This window comes from Chelonoidis abingdonii, chromosome 2, assembly GCF_003597395.2.
Source record: "Chelonoidis abingdonii isolate Lonesome George chromosome 2, CheloAbing_2.0, whole genome shotgun sequence".
In the NCBI taxonomy this organism is placed as follows: domain Eukaryota; kingdom Metazoa; phylum Chordata; order Testudines; family Testudinidae; genus Chelonoidis; species Chelonoidis abingdonii.
Window position 1 is genome coordinate 193,374,760 of NC_133770.1, and position 27,038 is coordinate 193,401,797.

The 27,038-nt window shown below is 39.3% G+C and overlaps 1 protein-coding gene across 3 annotated transcripts in view; it reads right to left on the minus strand.

Annotated features, from left to right (window-relative positions):
* NFATC1 (nuclear factor of activated T cells 1) overlaps nt 1–27,038 on the minus strand; it is a 148,562-nt gene that overhangs the window by 69,351 nt on the left and 52,173 nt on the right. For all 3 annotated transcript variants that reach the window (XM_032788377.2, XM_032788387.2, XM_032788396.2), the window contains exons 4-6: nt 16,823–17,025; nt 13,128–13,300; nt 10,610–10,750 (exon numbers count right to left, since the gene is read on the minus strand). In XM_032788377.2, the coding sequence (XP_032644268.1) occupies nt 10,610–10,750; nt 13,128–13,300; nt 16,823–17,025 (517 nt within the window). The remainder of the gene's footprint in view (nt 1–10,609; nt 10,751–13,127; nt 13,301–16,822; nt 17,026–27,038) is intronic.

Consider the following 27,038-nt stretch of genomic DNA (forward strand, 5'->3'; position numbering starts at 1 on the left):
TTCTGGATGCTGAATTCAAACACATCATTACAGGTTCACCTGTAACTGAAATATATTTATTTTTATGACGATGATGGCCTTTTAGGTGTATTTGTATACACACTTTTGCAATGTAAGGCTGAGTTTTGTGCTCCTACTCCTATGTATTTTTTGCAGATTTGAGCTGAGTTTCGTATTCAAACACACACATAATCTCTGATGTAAATGCTAATTATTTTTTCTTTCAAAGTTCTGTTTAAATAAAAAAAGCTTAATTGAACAACAAAATGTTGTCGAGAACCCATGTAATAAAAATCAGATAAGAACCTGCTTCTTCTATGTATCACAGCATGTGTAGGTACCCACCATTGAAAGTCAGACCCCATTAACTTTTCTCAGATTGCGAGTTTCTCAAAGTTTCTCAAACCGAGACAGTCCCAAAGCAATAGAATCATGTTTACCTCTGAGTACAAAGCACTTCGCAGTGTCTATAAGATGTATCTTCTTATCTAACTTTATTACATGGTTTCTAGAAAACTGCACTATTTGGGGTTCAACTAAGCCTTTGAAATTAACTATATTTTGAGACTGATCATTTAAATAAGTTTCTTTGTTAAAAATTGACTGCAGAAACAGAATTTGGAGTTCTACATCTGTTGGCTTTCAATGATTCTAGATCAAATATAGTCCATTTACAAGTAAAATCATAGTTTTTTCCTTCTCTTAATTCTCAGCCCTGAAAACTCCTTCTGGAACATGAAATTCAAGCTGAGTAGTTTCCTTTCCATACATTATCAACAGTAGTAATGAATGGTTCTTCAGACCAAATTCTGCTCATAGGTCTAGCCATGTAACGCCTCCATCTTCAAATTATACTCTTTCCCATACAAATCCTGAGCCAGCTCCCTCAGCTTAATCCTGCGTCTCATCCTGTCTCTCAAACTTCTCTAATGCATGTCTTACAGTCAACAAACTTATCACCACCAAAACTGAACTCCAGATCTTCCCTTCCAAGAACAACTCCTTTCCTTCCATGCCCTCTGTCATCGTTGACAGCTCCACCCTCTGCTCCCTAAGCACTTGGGCCTGTAACCCAGGAGTCATCTTCAACTTGTCCTTCTCTCTTGTCTGGTGCAGCCAAGTTGGGCCCAAATCTGGCCACCTCTCATCCAGGCTCGCATCCTCTCCCATCATGACTGTTGCAACCTCCTCTCCGGCCTCACCAACACTCACATCACTCTTGGATCTAGTCAAAATAATAAGTACATCTTCCTTGCATGTCAATCTGAGTTTGCCACTCCCCAATCCTTTTGGAATCCCTCCACTGGTTCCCTCTACTCCAAAAACATCCAGCTCAAGCTTAATGCCCTTGATACTTCCTCCATACTTAATCTGCCCTCGTCTCTTATGTCATCCTTCGCAGCACTCCTCTCCGCAAATGATGCAAGCTTTGACAGAGCCTCTTATTCTCCCTTAACTATCTTTATACTCTCTCCTATGCTGTTCTTTACACATGGAATGCCCTCTCTGAACAAACCCACTATCCTCTTCTCCTTCTCTCTCCACTTCTACCATGCCACCTACATGAAATTAACCTACTAATAAGAGATACAACTGTAAATGCAGGGCACAAACCTGTGTAGAAAGGAGCAAGTTTATAGTCATTTTTCAATCATGTTATCATCCCTCCTAGGCTGGTGTCCCATCCCACCTCTCGTCTGTTCATTAGCTCCAGTCCCTCAAGGGTCAGAGTTAAATCTGTGTGTTTGAGTGGCACTCCCTCCCAGCTGATCAGGTTTGTTTGCAGAGTAGCAGGGAGTGGGAGAAAGGAGGGAAGAGGAAGGAGCCCCCTTGCCAGCTCCACACAGATGTAACCTAAAATTCACAAGAATGCTCAAACAACTGTCTGGCAACTGGACTTGTGGTCTCCGGGTCACTGTTTTATTTGAAGGAATGTTGGCAACTCAGCCCAGCCAACCATAGATACCGCCAGAAAACCTGTCCCTACTCAGTTCAGTCAACTTCTGCATATCTGAATTTGCCATTCAGTTAAACCTAACTGAAAATGTGATTGAAAATACCAGACATTTTCTAAGAGGCATTTCTATAGAACCACACTCTCAGCTTTACCATTGGAATCTACAGTTCTTTAGCTCATTGGACCTTTACCTATCTCTGTGGATGGCGTGTGCATCAAATATCACCAGTAACATTAAAGTGATGCACTATATACATTAATATAGTATTTAAGGATCAGATTGTACAAAGCTGAAGTCTGAGATCTGCACACAAGTAACACCATTGCATGCACAAAACAGATACTTTATCCCTCAAATGGCTAGGTAGCTCACTAAATTTTCATTTTCATGTGCAATTGTAGTAGCATGCAACTGTAGGCATGGTTGCCTGCATACCTTTTGCCTCTCTTTAAAAAAAAATAAAATACCTGTCCTTAGTCTACAGTAAATGCTTGTACTTGACCAAAGGCACTTAACGAATACTAACTGTGACAGAGGCACCGTAGTGAGGCTTGGTGATGACACCATCTCATGTGTACAGATGCTGTCCCATTTTATCTTTACCATTCCTTAGGCTAAAAAGCCAGGAAAATCTGAAACATGCTGACAATTCCTACAAGCTACATCATAGCTACTGCATAGGCATGAAAAGATTCAGCCATTTAATGATGTCATTATTTGATGACACTATCAGCCCAAGGATATCTGTTTCTGGTCAATGGCCAGAAACCTCCTAAGCTATCAACAGATCTCTAGGAACAAGGTACAAGTGACCTTCACATGAGCTCTGTGCTCCCAACTATATGCCTCTCAAGTTTCTAGTCTCTCTCACTGCACATGAGCCAGTGAATAAACTCTTAGTACTAAGTGGCATGTGTGTGCTGACCTCTAATAAACTGACGGACAAAGACAAAATTACGTAGCATTTGCTCACCTATAAGGGCATTATGCCACTTGCTTATTTATTATATGAGCTACAGTTTGATTACCGGTGAGTAACATTACCCTTTTTTTTTTTTGGCTAGTTGCCCGCCAAACTGTGACTGCTACTGGCAATAGAAAGAGCAATGGAAAGATCTCTGAGAATGTAAGATCTTTTACCGAATGGAGCTCTGCCAAAATGCTGGTCACCAGTCTCCACGTCACATCTCATCAAAACAGACTCAAGTCGTGAGCTTTCCAGTGCATTAGAGAAAAATGAAAAGCTCATGTGATTCCTCAGAATTACATCCAAAGGTTACATCCATTACATCCAAAGGTGCTTCAGGAGCATATCAGTTATCAGATGTTTTGTAAACTAAATCACCTCATGCGACAACACTGCATTTGAATGCCTGCTGTATGAAAAGGCTTTTGCTTGGGCAATATTCAGCAGGCAAAGCTGAGATTTCCCAACAGTTTTCTATGCTTTTAGACAGAAGTTACACCTTACAGCAGCAGCACATTGACTCTGTTCTTTGCCAGAGATCATGAAAATTCCAAAATAATCTGAAAAATGTTTGTTCACATTTCTAAATGAATACGTGTTGGCTGTAGTCCCTTCCCTTTTGTGTTTGCTGTCTGTAAACATTCACTAGGCCAAGTTTTACTAGCACAGAAGTTTATAATGGATGAATTTAAGCTTGCCTGGTAAAATACTTGCTGAAAGCAAATTTAAATGTACTTTCTCTGAGCATATGCACCAGAAACCTGATTTTCATTAACTATCTTAAGTTTTTTCTATAGTACTCATTACTAGAGCTGAGCAAAACTTTTTGGGTGAATAATAAATTTACCAGTAACTGCATTTTGGGGGGCATCAAAACTACTAGTGAATTTAGGTCAAATTTGGCAAACAGTTTTGGGGAAAAAATTGAAATGTCTAAATGTTTTGTTTTAACATTTTGAAATGAACTCTTTTGATATTTCATTTTAAATCAAACATTTTGTGTAGAAAATGCCATTTCAGATCAACATTACAAGCATTTCACTTGACCTAAACAAAATTTTGTTCCATCAAGAAAAAAAAATCTGTTTCAGTTGTAACTAAACAGAATTTCTCCCCATATTTTTCAGTTCAACCACCAAACCAAATATTATATATATATATATAAATCAGCTATTTGCTTGGCTCTATCCTTTACCATGGCATCTAACTGTATAGATTTTAAGACCTATGCCTGCCCTATCAAGGAAGAGAAACAATCACAGCTAAGCAGCAAGCAAACGTTTGATATAGCAAGTGACAGAATAAATGATATTTACAAAAAGTTTTATTTAATATCTTCTAATAATGACTAAATCTGAGAAAATTCTGTTCTGTTTGAGATCATTCCAGAAACAGGAAAAAAGATGACATTCTTTGGAGACTATAACATGCTCAAAGTTGACTGTCCTTAGATATTATGCCTAAAGTCTATGAAGCCTAATATCTAAGGACAGTCAGCTTTGTAGCTGGGTCTCAGAATATATAGGTGCTAGTAATCACTGCTGATTTGATATTTGAGTAATTAACAACATGTTCAAAACCACTTAAGTCATCCAAAGAAACAGCAATACTACTATCTTGTGAAATTTACTAATATCCATGAAAGAAATATGAGAAATGCTTGAGCATTTACATTTGTCATGGGAAATACAAATCCTTGCCCAGAAAGAGATATTTTTATAAATTAAAGGTAAAAAAAACACAGCAGAACTTTGGTTTGAATTTATTTGAAAAAAAACAAAAAACAAAACAGTTGTGCGATGATCTTGCTCACTGAACTCCTACCTTTCAGATTTAGCTCTCTTACCTCCTGATCTGGTCATTAAGCATAGAAACAAATGAGTGTGTATGGGGCTTAAAATGCATTAGTGGAATCCTGCCTTCCTAAAAGAGATATGGAGTACACACGTAACCCTGTGAAGAACTATTTGGCATCACAGCTAAAAAGTCTGGAAAATCTGAAAAAGTCTGCCAGTAATGAGTATTTCAGTCCCTTGAACCTAATCTGTTAGTCTCCGCTGTCCTTTGGTGCTGTGGATCTTGGTTCTGTTCCTGGCTGGTTATCCTATGAAACTTTTTGTGAGTTATTCTGAAGAGAAGCTGTTATTTTACTGTCACGATAATTATATACTCAGTTTTGTGTGTCATCATCCATAATAATATTGCTTTAAGGTCATCAGCAGCATGGTCTCCAATATGGTGATTTCTGGGGTTGGTACAGGACTATCTTTGTGTTTCTTTGCCTTCTACAGCTTGCAAATTAATGCTGCTACTGAAAAACTAGTTTTGAAAAACAAATTACTCAGCTTTATTCCCTGTAACATTAGAAAAGAACCGATGTTCTTTGGAGTCATTGTGCCAGAAAGGAAATATTTTGTCATTTAAGCTCAGTATACTTCCTCAGAAAGCAAATGTGTTTCTTCTGCATCAAATTATGTAAATAAAATGAATACCTTTTCATCATGTCTAAATGCCTGTATACAAATATTAAGGTGTTCTGTGCTTATGTGCTGCAAGCATTTAACCAAAATTGTTGAGCATCTAATGTCTGAAGATGATCAGGGACGGCTCCAGGCACCAGCGTTCCAAGCTGGTGCTTGGGGCGGCATTCTGCAAGGGGAGCAGTCCCCCTTGTTTTGCCCCCAAGCAGTGCACTGAATTGCCGCCGTGGGCGGGGCGCGGGGGCAGTCTGTGTGCCCGTAGGGCAGCAGGCCCATTTCCATGGAGGTGGCAATTCGGCGGCAGCTTCTATGTTTAGCTGTCCGAGGCGACTTCAGCCTGGGGCAGCGAAAACTGTAGAGCCGGCCCTGAAGATGATAATATAAACAAACAAACAAACCAGGCTTCTATACTGTGTCTAATGTCCAGCAACAAAAATTGAGACATCCAGAATCTGGGGTTTTTTCTGTTTCAAGCAGGAAGAGAAAACCACAAACTTTAAATGAAGAGGTAAACTGAAAAAGCAGAACCTACATAAGAGTCATGTGTAATGAACAAAGTCATTGTGGGACCCACTGATGTCAGGGAATTCTGAATTTAAAAGGTCACACCTCTTAAGCATAGCTGGCATACACATTTTTACTACTACTGTAACTGAGTTTCTTGGATATGAATTTTATATTGACTTTCATCTCTGGAAAATATGGTCTGATGTGCAAGCAATAAAGGATTGACCAAAATTCTTTGAAATAAGGCTTTATTTCAGTCCTTGAACTTTTTTATGATAGTATAAAAGGTCTGAACATATTATAGTGCACTTCTGAAGAGACGCATTATTTATCTTGAAAAAGCTGCCTTGATGCTGTGCTGTATTACAAAGAAATTCTACTTTTAAACAAGCCTTTTTTAATACAACTAATCACCTCAACTAACCACTTTCCTCTCCACAAGAGATGCAGCGTCTTATAGGTTGTGTTAGTGTTTCACATTGTTTCAAACACTTCTTTGCTGAAAAACAGTAATTAAGGGGTTAATTGAAAACACGACTCTGCTGCCTCCCTAGTTCAAGAACCGACTTGATCATTCTTCAGGGATTCCCTTTTGTATGAGTCATTGTTAAGATAGACAAACTCCCCACGCAAAGAGGCCAGAATAATGCCATTCCTCAGGAGATTACAACAGCTGAGGGTTAGCCCTTAAAGACAGAAAATTCAGAACTCATGCATGGGAAAATATTCAGTGGACTTCAATGCACTCAGCGGACATAAAGAAATCATTCAGACAAAAATCTCATCCTGCATTAACCAATTAAACATGCAGAATATCACGTTCTTATTCACATTACATCTACACCCTAGCCTAGGGATTTTGCCTGAGTAGGAAATATTGAATGGAACCCATGTAGCATAATGTAAAATTATACATAACTGCTACATTCTTTTTTTTCTATTATTGTAATTTTTCATGAGGTCTATTACATTTGTAATAGCTGAAATCCTAGTGTTAACTGCTACCCAGTAGAAATGTGATCAACATTTAGATTTAACAACAACAACAACAAAGTGAGTAATATATCTAGTAATCTTCACAAAGATTAGTAACCTAACTTTCTAAGTGTGGGGGTGGGAAGGGTGTGGAAGGGGAGAGAGAGAGACTGACTATGTTGGAGCTCCATTTCCCCTACTTTTATTTAAAAGTATAATTGCTAGATGATCCCATCAGGAGAATGAAGGGTGATTGAAATTATTTTTTGTTTAATAATGTAATAAATTTAGTGATTTTGCTGAAGAACAATTTGGAAAAGCCTGTCACTGAGACAATGGTATATCATTCTCAATTGTTTTAAATGTCATGTTACATTAGGTGATGCAGCAAATGAGGAATTGAGCCTAGGAAACAAGAGGAAAAAGTTAAGTAGACAACCTATTTAGCTTCACTTTCTGAATGTAGCCATGATTTTGTCTAAGGGATTAATTATTTTACAGTGGAAGACAGATGCTCTTCTTGCTATCTTTTATGAGATCTTGGATCTCAAGGAGGTCGTGTCACTAGGAAGGCCCACAATTGAGCTTGTAGAGACGTGGGGTCAGTCCTACGAAGTGCTGTGTGCCTCTGACTCCCATTAACTTTTATCGGTGTTCAAGGTCCTGCTCAGTGCCTTGCAAAGCTGAACCATTTGAATGTACCAAACAAGGTTTTCATCATATGAGTAAAACAAACCTACTCAGATTACTTAAATTGGACTATGATTTTAGCCTCAGTTATACACCAGATTGGACTTTCTAGTATAAACAGATGGAATACTTACCATTGATAGCAAAGTAGCTCCTGATTCATTAGACAATTTGGGGACAGGGAAGGATTCTTCTGATGTTATCCACATGCAGAGGGAACTCATAGTATATGGATCTCCCCTAACCCACAATCCCACGTGCCCCAGGACTCTTCCTGTGGGTTTTTCTATGTGAGGTGGAAGAACTCCATTATTTACTTCCACTTCAGCAAACACATAGATATTATTGATATTAAATACTTTGTACTGTGCTCACCTGTCCATTGTTTGGTGTATTATTACATTTTTTTAAAAAATCCTAAAAAATTATATTTAAAAAAAATCCTAAAAAAATTACATTGTAACCCTCAGAGTTACAAACACCAGAGTTATGAACAGACCAGTCAAACACACACCTCATTTGGAACCAAAAGTATGCAATCAGGCAGCAGCAGAGATAAAAAGAAAACAAAATACAGTACAGTACTGTGTTAAATGTAAGCTACTAAAAAATAAAGGGAAAATTTCCAAAACTGGTTTGCAAACGTAAGGAAACTGTTTCTGTACTTGTTACATTTAAATTAAGATGGTTAAAAGCAGAATTTTTCTTCTGCACAGTAAGGTTTCAAAGCTGTACTAAGTCAATGTTCAGTTGTAAACTTTTGAAAGAACAACCATAATGTTTTGTTCAGATGTTACGAACATTTTAGAAAAAAGAACAGGACTACTTGTGGCTCCTTAGAGACTAACAAATTTATCTGAGCATAAGCTTTCGTGGGCTAACTCTGAGGTTCTACTGTATTTTGGATCTGATCTTGCAATCCAGGAGCCTTCAAAGCTCCTCTTGACTGCAACCAGGGCTGCCCAGAGATTCAGGGGACCTGGGGCAAAGCAATTTCGGGAGCCCCTTCCATAGAAAAAAGTTGCATTATTATAAAATACTATATTCTCTTGGGGGCCCCTGGGGCCTGCCCCCTGGCACATCGACCCCCCCCCCCCCCCGGGCAGCCCTGACTGCAACAGGATTTTTGTCTGAGTAAGAACTGCAGGATTGGCCTTTCTTTGGATGCCTGTAACTGAAGACTACATACTGCAAATTTTGGTTTTGGCATGTAATATTGCAAAAGGGGATAGCTTTATATACCCAGGCAATGTTACCTGCAGATGACTGGAGAGCTTCTTATTCAGAGATACCTTTTAAGGATGACCTTTCAAAATTTTTTCCAATGCAGTGAGAAAGTAAAGCAGAAAAAACATGCATCAACGAGGACAACCTTTAAGGCAGTTTCCTTCCTGTAATGAGTCCAATCTAGGTTTTCATTTTTGAAATGTCATCTTAACCCATTTTCATACATGGAGGACTAAACAGTAACGAAACTATCTTTTCTTCCCTCTTCCCAATTCACGCAGACTCTGGAACTTATATTTAAGTTGTAATTCTTCCACTGTCTAAAAAATAGATATTTGCATTACTGCTTAGTCACATCTGGCCAGATCCTCAGCAGGTATGAAATCAATGTAGTTGCGCTGAAGTCAAAAGTTGCCTTTTGAAGTCAGTGGAGCCAATCTGCACCAACAGAGAATCTGAGCCATTCATGTTAATGGAGCTATTCCTAGGTATAGTTTTGATTACCTAAACTATGCCAAATCAGAATCCCATTGCGAAATTTCAGACAGGCTCTTTGGGTTTCTTGGAGTGGGTCAAGTTCTGAAGGGACCTCTCTGAAATAAATTCACATCTCCTTAGATTTGTTAACGAGATTTGTTAAGGAGATTCCCTGAGTCAGCACAAACACATGCCTCCCCCAGACATACCATTGACAATAGTCACACAGCAGGGAAGTGCAGTCTTACTGGAACTTAATGAATGGTGAGGGTTAAACAGACAGAATGTCAAAGCCTGCACTTGAACGGCTGTGAGATGCTAAGTGTTTGAGAAGCTCAGAAGACAGTTTACAGTTCAGGGGGTTGCAGCAGGCAGCTGTGGAATGTATGGTTTGTGCCAGCACCAGGGAAACCCTTTCCAAAACAAGAATACTCCTCCTCCATAATTATCTCCCTTCAGAGCCTGCCTTTTACTCACAGCTCCACTCTAACCATCATCTCATCAGAAATAAAATACCATATTTTGCATCATCATTACATAAACTACAATCCCTACAGATGCTTTAACCTAAAACTTCAAATAGGGCCTAATCCCATAAAGTACCGAGTGCCCTCAATGCCCATTGACTTGAGGGTGAGTTGGGACATTCAGGATGCTAGAATATCAGTCACAGTAATGATAAACCTGATGAATAAAAGTGTGTGTGGGAGAGAAACCCTGGTTCTTAATGGCAAAAAATAAAATTGTTCCTTTGAAATGAATGAGCCTGCACTGGACAGGCTTTTGACAATGTTAATCCTCTTAAACCAACACCTAATAAATCATCAAAGCCCTACAAGGCTTACATTTTCTACACAACCTGACACTGAGGATTAAAGGTCAATAAAAAAAATTCACCACAAAAGGAAAAAAAAACATACCCCCTTCCCCACCAAACCTACCACACGAAGGTGCTGTCAATTTGATCTCCCCACTAATTATAAAAATGTTTAAGAAGCAGCAGTATCTTGCAGGTTTTCACACTAAAATGTGATGAAATTCTTAGAATGCCTTTGACTAGAATAACTAAGAAAACCTGCCAGGCACAATTGTGGTTTGCTATAAAAATAAACTCCAAACTCTCACTTTCAGTGTCACAATTGCATTATATACAACCATAGCACGACATATTGCATGACATATTGCTACACAGTTCCACCCAGTGACATGGAAAACATGTGGAAGAAAATGGGTTGACAGTGTTTACATTACCACCATTCAGTAATCAAATTTCCATGAGGTTTCAAAACAAGAAAAAGATGCAGTCTGTCTATTTTTAAAGAAAATACCTGGCGCTTTCTCCACAAAGATGACTTTGGAGTCTTGTAGAAAGTTATGGCCAGACAGTATAATTTTTTTCCCTCCAATCACAGGAAAGCTGTCAGCACTTTGCTTCTCCACCAAAGGCAGTTCCTGGGCAGATCTTTGAGCTGGAAAGTTTTAAATGGAGAAGAAAAGAAAAAACAACCACAGACACACATACAAAATCAGTAAATATTGCTTAAATAAGTGACCCAACTTTTACTTTTATTAGACAAACTGAGTTTGATATAGAAACTCAAGAAAGTTCAGGAGGTCAATAGGAAACTCAGTGTACAGTTGGTTTTAAGTGCTTTAATTATAAACAATGCTTTTATTAGATAAGATACTATGGATTCAAAAGAACCATACAAAGAACATTCTGTTCAATGTAAAAAGCCAGTTTGTTTTGTGTTACTTAAAATGGTATGTTTATTTTATTTATTCTTAAAGGAATTTCCCATAACATAAAGTCATATTCTATCATACTTATGCCAAATATTTATATGACATTGAACTCATGATCTCAGTAACCCAGTTACAGACCGTTGCTGGAGAGCATGGTTCTATTAAGCTCTGAGTACCAAATTGCACATGGACCATGTAAACAGTATCCTATATCCTCATGGCACATATTTTATCATTCTTGACTGAGGTATTCAGCCTGCACACCTGTGCTTCAGAGAATGACGTGAGTACTTGATCCACATTACTGGGTCCTCCTGATCTCACATGCACCAAAGGATTATGGAGTATTCGACACTTGCTTATTTCAGATTTCTACACTTGAAGTAACATACGGTACACTTTGTTTTGCACTTGTCATATTGCAAGAATATTTGCTTTGTTTGGCCATAATACACTGCACTGCCGCTCAGTCCATAGTATTTTACACTGCAACCCTGACTTACATGGCACACAGACGTAGCCAGCCTCATTTTTACTGGCTAATTGAATTTGGCATATTAGGCATTACAGCCTGATCCTATACTCATTGATTTAATCGGGGGGTAGGATCAGGCTATTTTTGCTCTCATTTTTGGCTTTACTTGTAGGTGCATTTCAGGCTAGAATTTGATCCTTAACAAAATTTAGCCTTAAGAATCCTGAAATGGGGAGGGAGGAAAAAATGTAATAAACATGTATATATTTATTATATAGCTATAGATATAGTATTTAGGACACCAGCTTGTGCCATGCGAGCTCTTAGTATTAGGGAGGTTCTGCTACTCTTCATACATAGCACAGGCTTAACTTTTCTTAGAAAAAAAACGCTTGTTTCTTTAAATGAGATCGGCTTGGGAAGGAGAGGTTTTAAATTGTAGGCAAAAGGGTTTTTGGTCTCAAGACCTGATAGATACACATCAGTTTCTGGTGGTGGAATCTAGGTCTGCTCTTCTCTGGTGCTTCTTCTCTAGACACACCCAAAAGGACACTGTGCTCCCAAGAAACCCCAAATCATACATTACACAGGGCCTCCCGGGTATGTTGTACAGTCTGGAGCACCTCTCCTAGGAATGGCACAAAGAGCAGCAGCAAGTTCTGAACCCACCAACAAAACTTGATGCTAAGGGTGGGGGAATGACGGAAGGGTCAGAGCCTCCCTCCCCCTCAAGAGTGCCGTGGCTGAGATCCTACGCCTACGGCAATTTGGGAAGGCAGAGTGTCAAACTGTTCTCAGCTGTGTTGCTGCTTCCAGGGGAACAAAGGGAAGTAAAAGAGATAGGTAAAGGATCCTCTAAAAAAGGTTCAGTTAATTAGAATCTGAATTTGCGCCTGCTAATCTGAGTAAAAAAGAACCTCCAAAAGCTTGTGGAATTTCATCCAGCACTAGAAGCAACAGGAGTTAGAATGAAACTTGATTTTCCCCAGCTAGACAAAAACTGTAAAGTTAATAGAAGCAAAGGGCTTTTTCTGTATTTAATAGGCTCATGGAGCAAGAATGAAATGGGAGCTTCGGGGTGGGGGGAAGAGAAGTCTATGTCCAAATCTGACAGGTTTATAAAGTGATGTTTGTTCTATTAAAAAGACCCCAATACTGAAGGTCAGTTTCTAGGAATTTCCTGAAACTGCAGTAAACTAACACTAATATGGCAATTTTAAATATCTCACTAGCTCCTTGTCAAAGAGATTTTTTGGTGGAGGAAAAATGGGGCTGGATTGGAGCTCTCCAAAACTCTTAAAAGCAGTTACCCCTGTGAAAGGGCCTCTCAGCATAAAGGAACTTGCCCAAGTCAATTCAAGTTCAAATACCAGCTTAACATGGCTCTTCTTGTATTGCAAAGGAACTTTCTGTAGGAGTGAATGCGCAAGGGACCAGATATTGTTTTGCCAAGGAAACGGGTAATACTTTTCATGAAATGCAAAATACTTCTGAGAAATACAGCACGTTTCAGACAATGGACAGATGCGATGAAACAACATTTAACATACTGACAAGGACAGGCTGTATGTCAGGCAATTGGTTGTACAATACCTGGCAAGAACAAGAAGGCTATTGCTACTTACAACACTCAATAGGGTTGGATGCTACTTGCAGAGACAGAGTTCTCCCGTTGGATTGTGGGATGTGAACTCGGAAGACCAGCCGCACTCGTGTATTCTTCCTTCCGATGTCTGTTTCTCCTTTTCGTAGTTCAATATCTGAATTTCTAAGTTTTAAAATTCCAGCGCAGTCAATGCTGTCCAAAAGACAACACGGGACATTTCAACTAACACTCTGCAGGTTCCAGAAAGTCACAAATACAACACACCTACCTTCCCTCCCCTGCTTTTATTATTTATTTATTTATTTATTTAAAACCTTATTTATTTAAAACCCAGTCTAACATCTTCATAGGATCTTTGGGACAGGTAGGGATTCCTAAATAGTGCCCACTAGTAAGGCTAGTCCTGTTGGACTTATTTGCATGGACATATCAAAATTAAATATTGCAGAACATTAATTCATAATGCACATACGAGATACACTAAAAAACTGAAGTAAAACTGCAGAAACACTAAGATTTTTGACATTATTACTATGCATGCATGATCATTCCTTTTGGATATGGATTTCTAGCATGTGTTTTATTACTCTGGATATGCACAGTTTAATTTTATTTTGCACTTAGATAAAATAACCAGTGCACATGTAAATTCATTCAATCAGTTTCACTTCTCCCCTCCCTCCCAAGTAGTGTGACCATACATCCTGTTTTGGCTGGGACAGTCCCTTTTTTAAGCCCCGTCCTGGCCATCCTGACTTTTTTGGTGAAAGTGGGCATCTATCCTGTTTGATCTTCCCAACTGATGATCAGATGGCAAGAGCAAGCAGGACAGACGCCCACTTTTGTCAGAAAAGTGGGGCACACACCCCTAGCGGGCACAGAGGAACATGTGAGTGGTGGGCGGGGGAGTGAGCGGTGACGCCAGCCGTGTGGAGGGGTGTGTGTGTATGTGTGTAACAGGGCTTGGCCGGACACCACATGGCAAGGAGACAGAGTTTGGGCGAGCAATTAGTCAGCCGTGTGGATTGACAGGCAGGGCTCAGGTAAGGGGCAACGCCAGCCCCCTGAGAAGAGCAGGCTGGACTTGGATGAGAGCTCTGTGCGTGAGGGAGGCAACAGGCTCAGGCCTGCCCCACGTGCAGGGGGGGAAGGGAGGGCAGGGCTCGGGCCAGCCCCACACAGTGTCCCGTTTTAACTTATGTGAAATATTGTCACCCTACCTCCCCAAGACATCTAGAATTCTATTCTGAAGCAAACTGACAGAGTATTCACCAAACAAACACTCTGCAAACATGAATTGTGGAAGGCAATCACCAGCTTTGGCCTTCATGCCTTTTAAGAGTGTGGATTTAACAATAACAGAGGCCCTCTCTGACATGACCAGAGATGCAGTGTTGCCAATTAATGGATTAACAATATGCATTGACAGAAGAGGCCATAAGAGCTATGGAGTATCCGTGTCAATGTCAAAAATTTGTATAATGATCTGTACAATACAAAAGAGTAGATACTGCACTTCTAATGTTGTGTATATTACCATTTTTAGCTTCTATTTAAAAACAAAGGTATTTAACACACCATTAATTAAGGTTCTAATTTAAGACCCTGAAACAGTGACACACTTAAACTCACCTAACTTTAAGCATCTGAGCAGTCCCATTTGAAGCCAATAGCAATGCTCATATGCTTGAAGTTAAGCATGTGCTTGACTACTTTAGTGAATGCAGATGGGATTTCTCATGTGCTTAAGGGCTTTGCTGTACTGGGGCCTAAATGCACATAATTGTAAGAAAGACTTGCACTTCATGAAATCTTAACAATAGGATTAAAGATGAAGGGAGTGTGAGGCCTAAGCCATAGAGATATAAAGTCCTGTAAATGTCAAAACATTGTGTGTGATGCTTGATGGGACTTTATTACTGGAGTTGGGTGACATTTTTTGGATGAATAGTTTATATGCTGAAAATCGCACTTTGGGGTCTACCAAAACTATTCACCAATTTGGGTTGAACTGAGCAAATAATTTTGGCCAAAGAAATTGCGGGGGCGGGGAGGAGGAAATTCTGAAAAAGCCAAAATGTTTTGTTTAAAAAAATGTGGAAATGAAATATTTTATTTCTAAATTTATCTAGATTTAAGAGGGAAAAAAAACCCTAAAACCTAAAACTAAAACTAAACCTAAACATTTTTTGTTTGTTTCTTCAGTTCAGCCACCAAATCAAAAAATCAACTATTCGCCTAGCCTGGTTTATTACAGCCTTGCAAACTTGCTATGAAAATCGATCAGCTCTGGCACAAGATCTTTTCAGCCACCTTTACCATAATGATTATGGTGACAGAAAAAATATATTACTTACTTGTCAAAAAATCAAATAGAGGGCCAAAGAAATACTCTGCTGGTATAAAATGGTGCAGTTCCAATAGCTTCAATGGATCTGTGTCAATTAACACCTGCAGACAATTTGGCCAAAAGTGTTGCAGGGCTATTCTACTATATTGCATAATGAAAGTCTAGAGGTCCCAACATCTTGAGCCTTCAGCAATCACTCTGGTCCCTATTAGCCCTGCTGCAAGTGCTATTGTAGCTCTTGTAAAATGAATTCACAGAGTTTTAGCCTTAATTTGTATCTTCTGAGATTTAATGGAGTTAATTCAGACCTCTGATACATGATGTTGCTGCTGTTGTTGTTATTTGCATGTTGATTTTTTGTTTTGTTTTTTTGCAAAAGTATATATGTAAATAAATATACAAACATATAACATTATGGGTGACATTACAGCCCTATTAAAGAAAATGGGAATTTTGCCAGTCACTTCGGTGGGGGCAGGATTTCACCCAATATATGTATACATCTAGGTGAAATTCAGAGGACCCATACAAGGTTCTCTATATCACTTGAGACCTTAATGCTGGAGCTTAAAGGATTTGGAAAGCCTCATACAAGCCCTGTGAACTGGGATGAATTTCACTCTCCCAGTGTTATCGCAGGATGAAATTCACCTGTGTGAAGAGGATTTACACATATCTCACTTAAGATCTAATCTGGGAATTAAAAAGTGCATAGACCCTTCTTCAAAGGAGTGAATTTCACCCTTAGAGATTGTAAGAATAATTATACCTTGCTCTAACTGAGAAATAAATGTATCTTTGCTAATTTTAGTTCTAATTGTTTTGCCTCTACTGTCACATTTTATTTTGTCTTGACCTAAACCAATTTCACTGGAAAAGAATAATGATTCTTTATCTAATAAATAAAAGATGTTCTATTTATCTTAGAAAAAGCTAAATTATTTGGAAATATTCTTTATGACATTTCCCCCAACCCAAAGATAAATTTTAATGGGCCCTGTTCCTTGTAGTACTGCATACAGGAGTAAATAGGTGTCATGTGTAGAACCTAAATGCAGGAGCTGAGGTAGAAGATATTTACAGCTCTGTAACTGAGATACTCATTTTAAATGGCAAATAAGGACATTGACTGAAACTCTAGAATGAAACTAACCAGTTGTCAATATTTGCGAAGTTTTTTCTGGCATTAATCTGATTAGGGGCGATTTGTCCCAACAAATCTTTGGAAATCTGATGGAAGCTGGATTATTTATAACATTCTGCAGGAAAAAAAAAAAAGCAGCAGCATACACTCAACAAAAAAAATCAGGTGGGCAGACCAGGAGGAAACTGCTAAGCAGTCAGGTACAGTGCATAGGTCTTACATTGCTTTCATCTTGTTTTCTGGTAGAAGTGGAATTTCCAAGACTTTGGTGTTGGAAAGTATTGTTTCATGGCTGGTGGTGGAAACAGTCTTCCCTGTGATTCGATGAACCTGGTAGAAGGCATGAGGTCTCAGCAGGCGGTCGTCTGCAGTCCCAATGAACAGCTGTAGCGTGAGCGGCTCACTTTCTAAGTAACCGTGTAGCTGGCAAGAGAACAGAAAACTCCTACTAAACACCATCCACATAAACTGCTGGGAATCAATTAAATTTTTACAAGCAAGAGAGTCTAATTCAAGGAGAAAACTTGTGACAGGTGCTAAGTGTTAAACCCCCTTTTTTCCTGTAACATAATATTGGTACAATAAAAAAGGTGCACTCAGAAAACATCTCATTATTCTTAGTTACCTGAGGCATTTTAGTTGGAGTTAGCTTTTAAATAGTCCTGCTGCATGCATTCAAAAAACTTCATATTACTTCTCTATAGCCGTGCTCTGTGAAAAACAATGGAATCAATGTTCCCACTGTAATACTAAGGGCAGCAAAACCAACGGACGTGAAACTGGAAGGGACCATCACAATTCATCCTTGAATTTCCTGTATTCCCCACCATCTCCCCTCCCCCCACCTTTTTTTAATTTAACTAATTGAAAATGCTGGTAAATGCTGCCTGGGATAGACTGGGGATATAGTATATGTATGAGATGATTTGTTCACCTAAGTGTCAAATTCTTGGATAATTGCACACAAATTTCATTGAAGTCAATGGGACTCATCTATCCCACAGTAACACTACCGACGTCAGAGTTACGTATGCTGGTGTGAGAGCAGAATCAGGCCCAGTGGATTAGAGTCTGGTCTAATTTACACTGGTGTCAACCTACAGTGACTCAGGCAGTGGTGCTGCTGCACTGATGGAGTGACATGGGTGTAGAAGAGATCTGAAACTGACCTAATGGAGTGGGACACAAATAGCTGACCAAAAATGATCATGGTGGTTTACTGTTTGGATACTTACTCCAATTGTCTGATAACACTAACAGTCACCCCCTCACGATACTGACACACGTTTAGATTTAAATGAAGCCCCAACGAAAACTTAATCAAAAGTGACCATACTGTAGATATCGTCCCAGTGAAGAGTGACTTCAAGCTGAGACCATCTTAGCTCAACCCCTGTTGGTCTGGCTCACCTGGTTGGGCTCACCTGGTTGATCTGTCACCTTCAGATTAGGAGGGTCTCAGATCATAGTTTTGGCTGCAATAATAAACAGCACACTCAAACCAAGCAAATCCAGCCAGCAGATGGGGGTGTGTGAAGTATGGAAGGAACTCTCCTAATTGGTTAAGTCTTCCATAGTGTCTGACTACTAGCTGGCAGACATGGGGCCAGGAGAGCTGCTGATGGCTCTCATCACTAATGCCATGGCAAATGGAGCCCATGGCTGCTCGCAAAAGTGTGCACTAGTCAGACACAAAGGGCTCTATAGTTTCCTCCCATTTATGTCTTTGTCTCTAAAACAAGATACTTCACAACTAGCCCTTTCCTAATATCATCATCAGATCAGACACAGAAAAATATTAACAAAAATTGGTTCTGAATTCTTTGGCTGCTAAGATCTATCCTTAGGTCACTGAGGATACAGCAGGGACCTGGGATAGCACTGGGTGTGCTTTTCACCACACATACATTAGTGGTACATAATCTTCTAGCTTTTCAATATGGTATAAGCTTAGTGGCTGCTGCTAATAGTTCAGACAAAGTTGCCCAGATGCCGTAAATAGTCATTTTATGAATAACATTTTTAGTTGCTGAGTGTCCAGATGCAACACAAACCCCAGAACAGCTGAAAACAGTAATATATGGCTAAACCCAAAGTCAAATATAATAGATACTGGTATTTTGCTTATTTTTTCCTTAGGTAATAGCTCAGGAAGCCAATTGCGGGGAGTCAAAATAACAACATGAGGTCTGGTCTTCTTTTGGTATTTCTACCATATAGGAACTGAAATGCTGCTAGAAGATGAGATCTCAAGCTATTTTGGCCCAGTCAGGTCCTTCCTGAGGAACTGCAAAATCCTGTAGAGCATACACACAAACATTAACCCCTTCCCCCAGTACATGCACATCTTTTGATACTGTTAATCATATCTCATACTGCAGGTTCTTAGATAATCACAACATTGGTCAGGAAATTTCCTCCCATACGCAGCATTGATCAGGTGTACTGTGCATTTGTTCACCTTCCTCTGCAGCCTCAGACATCCCTGCCTTCTGCAGTGGCCAGACTAGACATACTGGGCCAAACAGTTTTTATCTGGTCTGGCAATTTCTATTTTCCTATCTAAAGAATATACACGGAGGGAGGGGGAAAAAGAGAGCGATTCAGCTACACTGCTATAGTATTTTATCCAATCTGCATTGCTAGGACACCACATACATGGCTTTCACCTGCAGTTTGAGCAGGAAGTGTTTTAAAAGCATTGTACTTTTTTTTTTAATATTAACATTACCAAATATAAATCTAAATGAAGTAAAATTAGTTAGAAAGTCTGATTTTTCAATTAGCATCTTCTCCCTCTCTTTCTTTAAAGACTAGCCCCTCCTATGCCCTTACGTGTAGCAACAGCTGGCCCACGACCCATTTGGTTGAATGCAAGCAGGCATGGCTTATTAGGGGGTAGGTTGCACGCATTATGATTTTCATTAACTCTTCTGAACCCCCAGTACATGGCACTAAGCCAATGCTGGTACTATAATAAGATAAAAGGAGACGTAAGTCTGAGTGTTCACTTCAAACAGGTGCCATGGTCTGTATCCCTTAGTTCAATTAACTACTTCAACAGCCACAAGCAGCAGGGAAATGTCTTATTTTCGTTTGAATCAAAACCTAACATGAGCAGGGGCTTTCTAATTTGCTGCCTGAATGAGTGTAAGAAGTTATATCTCCAAGACTTTCAGAGGGAAGATTTAACCAAGGATACACTTTTCCAGCAAGGGTTTATGCCACCAGCTTAAGCATAACTGCAAGAAGGTTATATGTTACTGTACTGCAGCAATTCGAAGCCTCTTGTTGGTTTGATTCTACATTTACCATGTTTCTATATCACTTGTGGTAACTTGCTCATCAAACTAGCAGGGTTTTCAGAACATGTTATTATCCTCACTGTCTGTTCAGGTTTAAAAAGAATAGCTTTGTTTTTTTCTACTTTAGGAATCTGACTCCTGCTGTTAATCTTGCATATAGTTACTAACGTCTTCTTTAATATTACACATAATCCAATTTTAATGCATAAAATAGTATCACATACAAAACACTTGACTCTCCCTATGAGACAAAAAGGACTTGTAAGTTTATATATTTATATTGTATATGAAAATGGGATGTTTCACCTTTAATTCCTCATGTCTCAAGATCCAGTCTGAACAGTTAAAGGGCAATTATAGCACAAGCCATGACACTGTAGAACAGGCACCTCAACGTGGATCTGCCCCTGCATGCCTTAGAGTCATGGCTGTTTACTACTGTTACCAGAGTAGACTCAATACAGCCATTGCAGAGCGACCTGAAAGCTATTTTGCCTCATACCTCATCAACATTTCCAATCATAGAACCTTAGCATTGATGTATGAGCAGAACTGGCGATGATGTAAGAGGCAGAAAAAATACAGCTGGATTTTTAGGTGCCAGGTTGAATATACAGGGTTGGCAAGAAATGTATTTTTACTTGTAATCTGAACAAATTTGATTTGGAAGTTACTGAAAGAGATGAAATATATAACTCCACAATGCTACTATTTTTTTTTAAAAAGATTCTCTTTTCTAACTCCACTCACTCACTATGGACGATGAAAAATTGAAATAAACATACATGGATCTAGATATATTAAGGAGTGTGAGATTTTAGTTAAAATAGACTAAGTGAAGAACTGTTAAAGCCCTGACTCAGCAAAAGAAGTACACTAAGCATGTGCTTAAGGCCCTACATGTTTTCCTGAATCAGGACAAAAGGACTGAAGAAATGGTAGACTCAGATCCGGCTCTGCTATCATAAGACTGTTTTGTTTTAAATCAAAGCTGACCAGTGTTGCCAACTCTCACAATTTTATCATGACTCTCACCTCAGGATATTTGGTGTTTTTCTTACAGCCCCAGTTCCTGCGGTCAAGTTAATATGTGAGAATCTCAGCTTTCATTTAAAAAAGAAACCTGAGTTTCTAACTCTCTTGCTTGTGGAGAAAAAGCTTGAAAATATGACCCTGAAAGGTTCAAAGTCCAGAAAACAAATAAAAAAGAGCCCAAATATATTTATTTTTTAAGAGTCATGAATTTTAAACCACTCATGAATTTAAATTGAAGCCAACCCTGATTTTGGGGGGCTCAGCTCATGATTTCTGTATGCCTGGGAAAGACTGCAGCTCTTTGCCTAATAACCTCAATTGGTGATGAACTACTTGGCTGGCTTTGAAGACCTACTCCTTGTTATCTATTTAATTCTGAAAATAGGTATTATTTATGGTACTCAATGAACATGGACATTTGAGCCCCGACAAGTCATTAGATGCTCAACTGCCCACTCAGTGAAAAAATATAAATAAATAATTCTGATAATTTGCTCACTAAGCTAATCAGCACAGAGCTGACCCTGCAGTCCTTACTCAGATAAAATTTCCATTGACTTCATGTTATCCACTGCAATGGAAGTTTTGTTTGGGTAAGTGCTACAGAATCTAGCCACGCAGTAGGAGGGACCTGATCTCAAATTTGTGTTTCCCGTTAAGTTTTATCCATTGCATCATATTATTTACTTTTGCATTATGTCACATAATCCCCTAAGCCAACAGAAGCAACAAAATGTAATGCAAGGATTAACATTTTAAAAGGACTCGTACGGTGCATGCCTAATTTTAGATCAGGCAACCACTATTAATAGCTGTGATAGACCGACTTGGGCTTTTGATGATTTTTTGGCAGCTAGCAGATGTCTAGAGAATGGACTAGCTTTTGCTCTCTCTGAACTAGTCATAAGAAAGAATATCCTGCTGCACTGTCTAAATATTTAAGCACTGTCACATTGAGCAGTGTGACAAGAACCAGAGGATGAGCAGTGAAGGCATAGCTGGATTAGAGTCACTGGACTTTTACAATTGTAAGCAGGTAAAGGAAATATGTACAAGATGCCTGTAAAAGAGGAAGGCGGTGGGAGGAAGGGGAATGAGCATTCCTATTGGTTAGGAAAAAGTTTTACACACTCACACACGTGCATATTTTCCATGCATGTTCTGGACTACTGTATTTGGTTATAAAGATTTCTGTATCTTGGCTTGCAGCATGGGATGCATGCGTCAGACACCCTATTTTTATCCTTTTCCCTCTGTAACACAGTCCCAAAGCAGAAGCTCTTCTCTTAATACCTCAGTGGCTGAACATTGGCAACAAGGTTGCTCTCAGCTACATTATTCATAATAAAAATGTTGCTCTCCTATAGATCACATTTTATCTGGCATGAGTATGTCTGCAGTCAAAGGGCCTGAATTTAATTTATACTAAGGCCTCTGCTGGAGCAGTGCAAAGGGACTTTACTGCAAATGAGAATCAGACCCAAAGTAGTTTTGGTGAGGGATTCTCCCCCCTCCCTTGCAAAGTAAATTTGAACATTCAGTGCAGTACATTCTCCAAGACCTTGTTTTAATATAGACTAAAAGATGCAGACGAAGGTTAAGCACACGGATAAAGATCTCTGCTTTGGTTTTGGAGTGAAAATAGGTCATCTATCTTCTATTGTCATATTGACTAATCATTGATTAATCTGCGCTTCTCAATCTTGAGAGAGATATCAAATAGCATCAATTGATATTTGATTTCACCTAGTAATGGAGATTCTGAACTTGGTTCTGACCTCATGTACCCTAGTTTTATACTGATCTAACTGCACTGAAATCAGTGGAGTCACTCCTATTTACACTAATGTGACTGTGATCAGAATTAAGCCCCGTGTCACTGTATGGAATTTTGTGCAACAGTGAGAAACAGGATACACTGGTTGGCAAATTTCTTTGCTCTGATAATCATGCTAATGTTGCCTGAAGTAAGGTTTTTTTGGAATTCCTAAACCCTGAAGTCACTTCTTTCACAACACCTTCTCCCACTGAGATATCTTGATTTTCACTTATAAACTGCTATTCATCTTGACAGCGCCAAAAATAAAAAATCCCAACTTTTCTCCTATAGTACGTGCTGCATACAGAATTGTATGCTAATACTGGCACATCCAGTCCCTAAAGTGTTCTAAGAGGAAATAGATATTGCTGTAACATCCAGAGAAGCACGGGGAAAACACCACCAACAACAAAAAACTATACCAAACAATCCCCCTTCACCAGCAAGATTTACTTAGAGAGTAAACTTTTAATCACAAGGTAGCGTTTGTGATGGAGAAGATGGGACCAAGTCAAGCCTCCAAAAATGAGCAAACTGTATCTTTGGGAAGTTCAGATCAGGATCCAAACTCTGCACCTTGGGTCCATCTCTTAAATTAGCAAAATGACAGGGGTGGGAGGAGTATGATGGTATTTGAAAATTGCAGGTAGGATTTGCCAACAGGTTATTTTAATGTGAACATTTAGAAATCCCCTTCAAAATCTTACCCTTGACTGTTATTTTGTAGAATGCAATGATTTGTGGATATTATCCTGTCCAAATATGTCATACATAATTTCAGCAAAAGTGGCTATTTTCAATATTGGGAAGTACATTTCTGTTATAAACAATAATATTTATTTTGAGAAAGGCAGTTCAAATACTTTGCATGTTTCCTTCCAATTTCTTTATGCCTTTGGCATGTTAAAGTATGGCAAAATACTTAGAAAACCTGTTCTAACAAATAGATTTCCTAAAGCTAGCTGAAAGAATGATCTCAAATGATCTCAAAGACACAAGAGAAGAAGATTCAGTCAGAAACAAATTAGAAAATGCATATACTTGACTGAAAGAATAACTAAAGGCAATGCTGACGGCTCTATTCTACACAGAAACTTCTTAATACATGTGTTTATTAGCTTTGCAAACACTACCTTGCAAGGAGTAAAGTGCTATTTGGGTGTCATAATCTGGTCCTTAAGGAAGATAATCAATAAAAATACCTTGATTTAGGAAGAGTTTTTTGGCCACCAAGTATATGGGGAAAAAAGAAGATATTCTAGGTAAGCATGTTTGCAGCCAGATGTTCATAAAAAGATAAACAACGGAATTAAATCTAAGACCTATAAAGTAAATGATGCATATGTATTTAAGTCTCAGAATGGTGAACTACATACTGTATTTCTGTACTGCACGCCTATTCAGCCAGTAGGACCTTTTTACGGTATCTGCACATGATAAATTATTAAAAACCAACAAATAGGCAGATTTTAAAAAGTTCTTAATATTCAGCTTGACACAAACATTTCAAATTCTTCAATATAAAACAGAATGTCAGGATCAATCAGTTTAAATAATAAACTAGCTGCATACACAATTTTAGTACTGAACACTTAGCATCAAATCAATGTAGGATCATCAATCTGAATTTTAGGAAAACAAATTAAATTTAGTTAACACCTCAGAGTAATATAGAGCCTTACCCCTTTAGGTCTTTAATTGGGAAGAGTGGGATGATGCTCTTGTGGGCAATGACTGTCATGTGATTAAAAGGAACAGACACAGGGGTCAGAAGACATGGGAATCTTTTCTTGTCTCTACCACAGATGTCCTTTGTGACCTTGGGTAAGTCACTGCAGAGCCATGCTTCAGTTTCCCCATATGTGAAAAATTATTTCAATGTCTAAAGCGTGCCTCTCCAGACCTCTAGACTGCACAATCTTTTCCTCTGTGTAGAAAGCCAGTTACTATGACTGCCTCAAAAAGGACTATTAAACAACCATCATACCTATCAAAATAAGTTTTTCTCCATCCAGTCACTGCCTAACCTTGCTCAAACTCCACTCCCAGGGAAAGCTTGGGGAACAGATGAGCTTTAAAGGGTGCCCAGAGGGCTCTGCAGCATCAGTAGGGGGATGGAAGGGAGACGGGAGTTCCAGATGCCAAGCCACTAGCCTTCTCCCATTTAAACCATGGGCCTGTTATCTCAAATGCCTCCGCTAATCAGAGGCATCATTTCAGAAAAAATTATGGGGGAGAGAAAGTTGGGTCAACATGCAGAACATTGTATATTGGTTAGTACATAAACCAATTCTTATATGTCTATTTGCCATCCCAATTAAGGATGAAAACAATAGTTGAACTATCAGGATTTCCTGCAGGATGGAAGTTCAGATTTGCAAAAAGGTCTTAAAAATTGAGAGCAGGACCCAGGCAGTATGAATGCCACTGAAAATCAGCTCGCATGCCACCTTCGGCACACGTGCCATAGGTTGCCTACCCTGGTCTATAAGGTGCCACAGGACTCTTTGTCGCTTTTTACAGATCCAGACTAACATGGCTATCCCTCTGTACTTAGCTCCATAGAATTCAATAAGATCCCAGGTTAGAGGCTTGAGTGCAATCACTGAAGGATCTCATTGAATTTCTGTCCTTCTGCAGCTGAATCCTTCAACCCTTAACATTACTGTTCTTATGGTGTTTAAATTACTGCTATACCATTGAGGTGTCATATATTCCCTTTACTTCCCTTTGCCCATAGCCATCTGCCTTGTGCTGGGATAGCCCACCACGTAAGTAAAGTTAAATGAGGGTTGGCACTTCAAGGGAAGAACTCACAGAACACCTAATTCCTGTAGGATACGGTGTTGATGATTTTTGGGAGCCAGACTCTGCTTCTTTCTAGTGTTGCAACATTAGATTCAATATAAAACAAAGTTCTTGACCGTTTCTCATCATTGACGAGGCCATGGCTCTTTTGGAAAAAATTTGGATAAAATGTGCAAGTCAAAAGAAAAGGAGTGTTTAGCTTAAAAGAGCAAAGCAGGAAGATTTGAGAGTAAAATAAAATCTGCTCTTGCAGATCTGAAGTTGTCCTCTGAACATGACAACTTAGGCTGAATTTTACTTGACTACCTGCTTGCATATTTAACTAAGAACGATTTCATGTCATCCTTTTGTGTCATAATACAAATGTTCTCTCTTCACCCACCCTCAAGTCAAAATGTAATAAAAATATTTAGAGTTTCTGTTCTGTTTGCAATATTTCTTTGAAATACTAAACTAATTTTTTCTGGGTTCATTTGAACTTTGTTTTAAAATCCAGATGCATTATTCACATGTCCAAATATTAGAGTTGATCCGCAAATAAAAATAAGCTGGCTCCCATCCCCAAAGAAACAAGGATGGGCTGAGGGTGAAGAGTGCCAGGGGAGGGGAGCAGAGGGAGGAGGAGGAGTGAATGGAAAACAGCTGGAGTGTGGTTTATGTGCCACCTTCCTGTGCTGCCACTTGGACTTTGCTTTGACAGTGCAGCAAAAGAGCAGCTGTTCACATCATGATGAATAGAGATCCATATAAAACTTCCAGCTGCAAATATGCTGTGAGGAATTATTAATTGTAATGTAATAGAGATGCTGTGCACTCAGTGACTGGCTCACTAGGCCTTTAGGTCTCCATCCAGAGGAAAACAGCCTTCATGGCTGCTGGCTTGCAGCATATCCAGGAATCTCCTGGCTAAACAGCCACAGAAGCTGCTCCCTGTTTCTAGGAGGGACTTCCCCCCGCAGAAGCAGCTGTGCAATGCAACCACTCGGGCTTGCACTCTTTCCAAAGTCATTAGAGTCCAGGGAATGATGCCCTAATTCAGGGGGAGTCTTTATTTGACAATTTACATATGTAAAGGGGTGGCCATTTTGAGCACTTTGCCCCAATACACACAGTACTTAAGATAACTATCCCTGTGCTCTGCCAACAAAAGGGATCATGAGGAAAAGGGGAGAGATATTCCATGGTGAGACTGAGGAGAAGCTCTCCCCTGTCTCTAGTTGTATCAGCAATCTGACTGGCTTCTCCCCTTCCCTCCCCTATAACACCTCACCCCACCCCGCCCAGGCAAGGGGGAGGGGTTAGTCCAATCCTAGAAGCAGCAGAGAATCCTGTGGCACCTTATAGACTAACAGACGTTTTGGAGCATGAGCTTTCATGGGTGAATACCCACTTCGTCAGATGCATGTAGTGAATACCCACTACATGCATCCGACGAAGTGGGTATTCACTCACGAAAGCTCATGCTCCAA